This window comes from Lactuca virosa, chromosome 2, assembly GCF_052849685.1.
Source record: "Lactuca virosa cultivar CGN04683 chromosome 2, Lactuca_virosa_CGN04683_v6, whole genome shotgun sequence".
Classification (NCBI taxonomy): Eukaryota; Viridiplantae; Streptophyta; class Magnoliopsida; order Asterales; family Asteraceae; genus Lactuca; species Lactuca virosa.
In genome coordinates this window covers 289013465-289020579 of record NC_136427.1, presented here as the reverse complement: position 1 = coordinate 289020579, position 7115 = coordinate 289013465, and the positions used below count along the sequence as shown (strand labels likewise).

Sequence of the window (7115 nt, the reverse complement as noted above, 5' to 3'; positions counted from 1 at the left end):
AAACTTATCCTCAAAAGTCAAACCTAAACTATGATTGTCCCTTGCATCGTGACCCTAACCCTACAACAATGCCAACTCCATATAGACCACCGTGCAAATTTCACACATATACCCACAGGGCCCAAGGCCTAATCTCATAAGGGACCCAAAGTTTTATCCGTTTATTACTATTGGAAAGAAATAAAATTGTTTGATAATGGAGAATATAAAGTACATGAAAGAAGTCGTTATATAGTGGCTCTATATTTTTCAAAATATTAAATTTAATGATAAAATCGATAAATGACAAAACATAAATCTATTCATTTGTGAAGAAAAATTAGAAGTAAAGATTATCAGTATCTTTTTTCTTATTCTTTCCACTGCATTCTATTAAGAACCAGGAGAGCACTATTACTATTTTTATTTATATTTTTTATCATTTGCTTCGGCTTATTTTTACTTCTATCCCTGTAAAAGACAGGGAACACAGGGCAAAGAAAGAAAATTGATTTGAAAAAATCAAAAGCCGGAGAAAGGAGGGAAACGTAGTCACCACTATTATCTACTCGATTCGGAATCCTAATCTTCGTCCCTTCTCAGATTCAATCAGGTATTGATTATCTAGGGCTTCACTGTTTACAACCCTGGAAACCACGAAACCATTTGTTGTTAATGTCTTTAATCTTAACGCATGATTCCTTTCCTGAATACAAAGTAAAATGACGTGTCTGTGCTACTAAATTTTGGGCCCCTTGTGTCAATGTGTTTCAGCGTATGGGTTGAGAACTTGAGCCATTGTCATGGGGCAGTTGTACATATTTGTTGTTAATATGTTTAATGAAGATTTCAATCTGTAATCTTGTTTAGTTGTTCTTCCAATCTTGTCAGTGGATGTTTGTAGTTTATAAATATATTTTTATCCCAAACAAAGTTAGTCAATAATTTTAAATATCTAATTTTGCTTGGCTCATTGGTTCTTTTTTTATATATAACGTTGTATTTTTTTATGTTGGTTTCAATTTCAGAATCCAATTCATATGAGTCGAATGGGTGAGCGTGTAAAACGAATAAAAAAATTAGATTAAAATAAGAAACTAAGAATCATCTTTCTTATGATAATTAAATGTAGTGTTGTTTTAGCCTTGAAATTTGAGATCCTAAACATACCATTAATAATGGTAAAAGGGTAATTTTTTGCATTCAGCAACATTATCAAACAACATGTTTTCATTCGGAGACAGATTCATTCAGAGTCTTTGAAAATCATTCAGAGGTTACCAAACAGCCCCAAAGATAGATAGGCGACCTATGGTTGACTTGTAATTGTATTGGTAAAAATGGCTACGGTTGCAATGAGTGGTGGTTCTTTAAAGGCCACCAATACGATCAAAAGAAAGACGCCTTCAGAGTTGAGAGTGAGTATTCACATTTCCATCTATTTAGTTGTTTTTTTTTATTTGACAGCTGTAAAATTCCTTTTTTATTTGCTGAGTGGAGTTTGTATGAGAGAAAACATTCTGAATGGAGTACCATGTGATGTTACCAAACTAAATAGTAAAATATTAAATTAACCCATTCATTAGAAAAGAATAGCTAATTCTTTCAACTTATGTTAACAAAAATGGCAGGATGAACAGTTGAAGCGCAAGAAACTTGTTGAGCTTATGGATGAATCTCCAGCACCAGAGCCTGGTTTCATTTTGTAATTCCCCCACTACCCAAAACCCTCAAATCTTTTTTTTTTATTTTTTTATATAGCTATCTATTAATGTACAAAACTAACATTTTTTTTTTTTTACAGAAATGCTAATGGATTGACATCTGAGACTATGAAAGCTTCAAAGAATCCCAGATACATTGACACCCGTGTGGATGAACTGTTTCCCAGTAGGAAAAACAGTCTAAGGCTTAAAATGCAATCTGTAAAGGAACATGTTAAGGTCTGTATCATAGATAACCTTTTTATAAAATTCCTGTTTGTTCTTACAATATATAATTTCAGGAAAATATCACTACTGATCATACTAATTTCAGCCAATCGGAGTTTTCAGGGTACATTCCATATTTGGCTAATAATTGTACTTCTCGTCTTTATTTATTTTTTTATAATCCACATGTTTGATTTTGTTCTTACAGTCGAAAAGATACAAATGTATCAACTTCAACTACAAGCACCAAAAATTTCAAATCTACACATTCTCACATCACCACTAGAAAATGTAGCAAGATAAGTATGTTTTTTAGTGTTATGGAGCTGTCATCGGTGGGTGCCAAGTCATCGGGTGTTTCACTTGATATGGTATTTTACTTTTTCGCCCTTATGCTCCCACTTTTTATTCCATGATGTACATATATATGTGACAGTCAGTAATACTTTTTTTTTTTTTATAGGATGAAGCCTTCAAAGGGCTTGCAGCTCGTGACCTTCCTATTGTCTCTCCTTCACACACAAAATCCATTGATGGAAATGTAAATTTTTGCTCAGAATTTCATATTTGTGAACACAAAGTTCCACTGGATTTCACATTGAAAACTAGTATGCGTGTAATTGCTTCATCTTCTGTAAATTGGTAAACTCACTTTTCTTTTATTATAAACATTTTATGGTTTGTTGTATTATTAATTGAAAGATTCTTTCTTGTAATCGATTAGGTTTCATAGGTTGATGAGCTGTGGCACGTTCCATGGTCTCGGGCAGTCCAATTCTCAAATTGGATACCAGAAAACAAACTGCCCGACTGCCCAAATTTCCAATATGAAACCTTTATATTCATGGGTGTATCCACAATGCTCTCTACCTCCTTCAGTTATATCAGCTTTGGCTTTACTCTCAAAAGGGGAAGGTATATAATATTCAAAAACTTAATTTCATCCATACCCTTTTATTTTCTTTTTATTTTTTCTTTAAAGCATCAATGTTTTATAAATATGCAAGGTCAAATGGATGTTTTGACCAAACGTCAGTTGGCATGGGAGGCCTCATTTCGAAGCCTTTATGTCATGTTGCGTAACAACATTTGTAATTTATTCTATGGTAGTTTCTCTCTTTTTTTAAAAGGATTTATCTTTTCTATATATTATTTTATAAATTTATTATTCTGATTTTCTTGCAAGTTTACAGTCTGCACTGGACAGTTTGTGGCAATGTTTACTAATCTAAATGGTGCATGCAATGCTTATGTATCCCAATCAACACAAAGCTTGAGGTCACTTCTAAAAGAACAAGTACATCTCATTACTTTCATCAAGGGTGTTTTAGTCTTTTTTTTTCCATCTTCTAACTCCTCTCTTTGTTACTATGTGTTGAAGGAGATCTTTTTCACTATGCCTCTTTTCAATTCTAAAGTGGAGCAAGCGACTACAGAAGAGCTTTTTGAGCTTTCAGAAATTGAAAAGCACAATCTTGGAAAGGTACATGGTATCAAGTATAATCTAGGCAACGTACTTTTATATCTTATAAAATATTAATTTCTAACATTTATGCAGACTAGGCACAAACATTCTCTATTTGATGTGGATAATAGTCCCGAATCATTGCTAATGTTCAGTGACAAGAAAAATGTGCATGGGCTATATGACTTTCTGCTTAACTATAGGTGAGACATTAAATATTTACAAACTTATATTTTTTGGGTTATAATTATTTATATTTGTTTTGTTTATTTTACTTTCAGGTTTATTTTACCATCTTTGAATAGTTTGGATGTTCCTTTACTTTATTCAGCTGTGCCATTTGAAAATGCTGCTGTTTCTGCACCCGAGGTTTGTACATTTTTGTTACATTAAATGTTGTGGAACATGTTTTTTTAAATGTATTTAGGTCGTGATATTTTAGGTTAAATGCAAGGAGGTAAGGAGAATGGATCATATGTCTGATCAAACTATATGTGAAGGATCAGCTTCTGATTCCTATTACAGTATTGAAATAAAGGATGCACATCTTCCTCCATGGATAATTAGCAGTGTATGTGATGCAATTAAGTTGAATGGAGATGATAGTTTTGAAGCAAGGTATGATGAATGATGAGCTTTCTTGTTTCCTGATTTCTCTTTTTAGATTCAGACAGGTAAACTTTATAAAATTGTATTTTCTTTTTTAATTTTATTTGCAGTTTTGTGATTGAGCCAATGTCGATTGGGTTGAATGTTGGTCTTGAAGGTGTGCATGATGAGAGTTGTACATATGGTATTGGGAACACAGTTGTTTCTCATCAATTGAGCCGTCGGTTTTTGAAAGGCTTAAAGTATTCAGACAAATCTTATGTGTTGTCTTTGTTGCCTGTTTGAAGCTATTTTGTCCTGAAAGTGTTGCATTTGAATTTAAATTATGTACTTAATGTATTTTTGGTTATAGATTGTATATCAACTCTTTCTTTGTTGAATTTAGGTTGTGTGCATACTCTCTAAATGGATGTCGATCATCAAACCAAATGCATCCCTAAGACACCACACTTTTAGTTTAAAGCTGAATTGAAAATTGATGAACTTAAACTTCTAACAATAATTTTTTTTAAAAAAATACTACAAACCCCTATAAATCATCTCCTGGAGGGTTCTTTAAGTCAAAATTTTGGACCAATCAATTAACAACAAAGTATGCGAAATGAAAACCATAATCAGTTAATCATTCAACTAAAACGAGAACTTAAAAGCACCCGAGTGCGAGTCCTTTACTGAATCCCAAAATGATGGTTTTGCCAGCTCAGCTTTTCTCTCCTGATCTTTCACCACAACTTCATCAATCATTCCAGGAAACCCCAATTCAATCGCTTTCTTAAACTTATCATATAAATTCACCCGATCTCTAGTTCCAGACACTAGTGTGCTCGCATTTGGCTTCTTCAAAAAATCCAACACATTCAACAAATTCCTCCTACAAACACCACAAAACACACACACAAATCAGATTTTTTTTTCTTCAAAGAAATTCTTTAAGGACCTGCTAACAAAAATAAACAAACCTGCTAACAAAATTCTGTGTAATAGCAATTGAATCTTCAAGATTTATAACCAAATGCCACCATCCATTAGGCACAAAGATCACTTCACCAGCTTTACAAACACATTCCACAGGCTTCTTTTTCCATGTTTTAGTAGACTCATAAAAGTTCATGAACCACTCGGTTATTGACACGGGACACGCCACCTCAGCACCATCTGAGCTCGGGTGGACCCCGGGTGGGACCACATCAGGGGGAAACAAAACCCATTTCTTTGACCCTTTGACCACCGCATTCCAAGCTGAAGTCGAATTAGGATCAATGTGAAAAGACGAACCTGACCCTGCTGGACCGATGATGATCCATCTGTAATCCGGTCTTTCATCACCCAAAACACCAAACAAATCCTCGCTGAAATAGATTGGGATTTCATAATCTTGACCTAATTCAGGAACTTTGTTTGCGAATTTTGGGTCGAAAAGATATAATGGTCTTTCTTCTTGTGCTTGATTTGAATATGTAAAGTAATCTTCCAACTTCATCTGAACAGGGCCAACTGAAAACCGAGTGTCCCCACAAATTTTCACTAAATAATCTTTGTCCCATTTCTTGATTGCAGGCCAATTGTCCAAACACCCTTCTAACAAGACCGGTTTATTTGGTTCTTCAAAATTTGACACGAATTCATCAAGGGAAATCCCTTTTCTTCTAATGATATTGTCTCTGTTTAGCCATTCGTCTTTCATTTCTAGATTGGCACATAACCAGCTTTGAAATAAGTAATCAGAGTAAAAGTCTTTAACTTTAAACCCTAAAGATCCAATCTTTGAAACATCGAAAGATGAGCTATGAGCTGCAACAAAAGTTGATTTCCAAGACCCTTTAAACAGAAACCCATTATTGATTTCACAATTGTCCAATACGAGATTTCTCCAAAGGGGTTCGTGATTACAGAACACGTAAAATGATTTGCTCACAGTTGATAAAATCCCCAAATCGGTACCTCTTAAAAACCCTAGAATATCGAGGACAAGCTCATCGGTTAGGGTTTGGATGTTACCTAAGCCTGTGTTTCTTGAGTTGTGAGGAGATGAGCTGAGGTAAAAGTTTCCCAATGGTTGAACTCCGTAATTCTGTGATGGGGAAGAACCCTTTAAGCTGAAACCGTCTTCTGTAGCGAAATCTTGTTGTCGTTCTTCAGTTAAATGAGGGTTTTGTTTGAGGTTTTTGGGAATACGTTTGTGGGGTTTTCTTCTCTTCCTTTTTCTAATTTGCTTTAACAAGCTTCTGCACCCAACCATTGTAAGGATCAGCGTTTCCGATGGCCGGAATAGTAGCAAAAAGGATGTAGGGTTTAAAAGCGAAATGGTGCGCTTAGAAAGTTTGGGGTTTACAACAATAGAAACCCTAGTTGTGAAGATTATTTTCAATATTTTTGGAAGGTCTAATACTTCTAAACTTTATGTCGGATTTCTGTTTTCTAATTTGTTTTAACTTTATTTTTTATTTTATAAAAATCATAAGTTTTCAACTACATTTTATTTTTTATCTATTAACATGTTACAAACCGGTCAACGTCTACGTGAGGATTTTCGCTGATCTAGCATGTCTATGTGAGATTACTGTTGACGTCGCACGCAGAGTATGAATAGATACTTTGGAAGTTTTTGAACCAAGAAGATTGTGTAACAAAGGCAAACCTTTTAGTCGGTGAACCAAGGCGCGATTATGAAAATCTCTTCGTCAAACATCTATATAGACTAACACTGATTTCTGACATTAAAAAGGTTTGAGCATACTTCATACGGGTTCCAAGGCTTCTCCTTTTGCCACTGAGCCATTATCCATGTTTGATCATTTCCAAGGCTTCTCCCTTTGCCACTGAGCCATTATCCATGTTTGATCATTTATCCCTTCATGTTTTTATCTATATAAAACTTAGAAGTTGTACTATTGCGTATTTAAACGTTAAAATTCATATTTTTATGTATTCTTTGAATAAAAAACGTTTTTTATGTACTAATAAGATAAGTATTTTATGTATTCATTAGCATTTCGTAAAAATCGTTTTTCCCTATATAAAAAACTCTTTATGTAAAAATACATTTCATGTAAATTTTGTTTTATGTAAAAAAAATGTTTCATAATATAAATTAGTTGAGGGAAAGACATAAACCAAATAACTCTTTAGCT

The 7115-nt window shown here is 33.9% G+C and overlaps 2 protein-coding genes across 5 annotated transcripts; one reads left to right on the top strand and one right to left on the bottom strand.

The window, feature by feature from the left end:
• Positions 1-344: 344 nt before the first annotated feature.
• On the top strand, positions 345-4368 carry LOC145161359 (uncharacterized). Of its 4 annotated transcripts, none has more exons than XM_079080865.1 (15): positions 345-592; positions 1254-1397; positions 1611-1684; positions 1784-1922; positions 1985-2034; positions 2119-2281; positions 2374-2552; positions 2635-2825; positions 2918-3016; positions 3104-3207; positions 3292-3393; positions 3469-3578; positions 3657-3744; positions 3818-3993; positions 4095-4368. In XM_079080865.1, the coding sequence occupies exons 2-15, from the start codon at positions 1320-1322 to the stop codon at positions 4267-4269; spliced, it is 1728 nt and encodes a 575-aa protein (XP_078936991.1). In that variant the 5' UTR covers positions 345-592; positions 1254-1319; the 3' UTR covers positions 4270-4368. The 4 variants fall into 4 exon arrangements, with proteins under 4 accessions (XP_078936991.1, XP_078936989.1, XP_078936990.1 ...); XM_079080863.1 differs by having other exon boundaries at positions 1224-1397; XM_079080864.1 differs by having other exon boundaries at positions 1187-1397.
• Positions 4369-4459: 91 nt separating this feature from the next.
• Positions 4460-6337, bottom strand: LOC145161358 (transferring glycosyl group transferase). The gene is made up of 2 exons (XM_079080862.1): positions 4944-6337; positions 4460-4855 (listed from the first exon to the last, which is right to left on the bottom strand). Exons 1-2 carry the CDS (start codon positions 6221-6223, stop codon positions 4615-4617), a joined length of 1521 nt encoding a protein of 506 aa, XP_078936988.1. The 5' UTR covers positions 6224-6337; the 3' UTR covers positions 4460-4614.
• Positions 6338-7115: the final 778 nt, after the last annotated feature.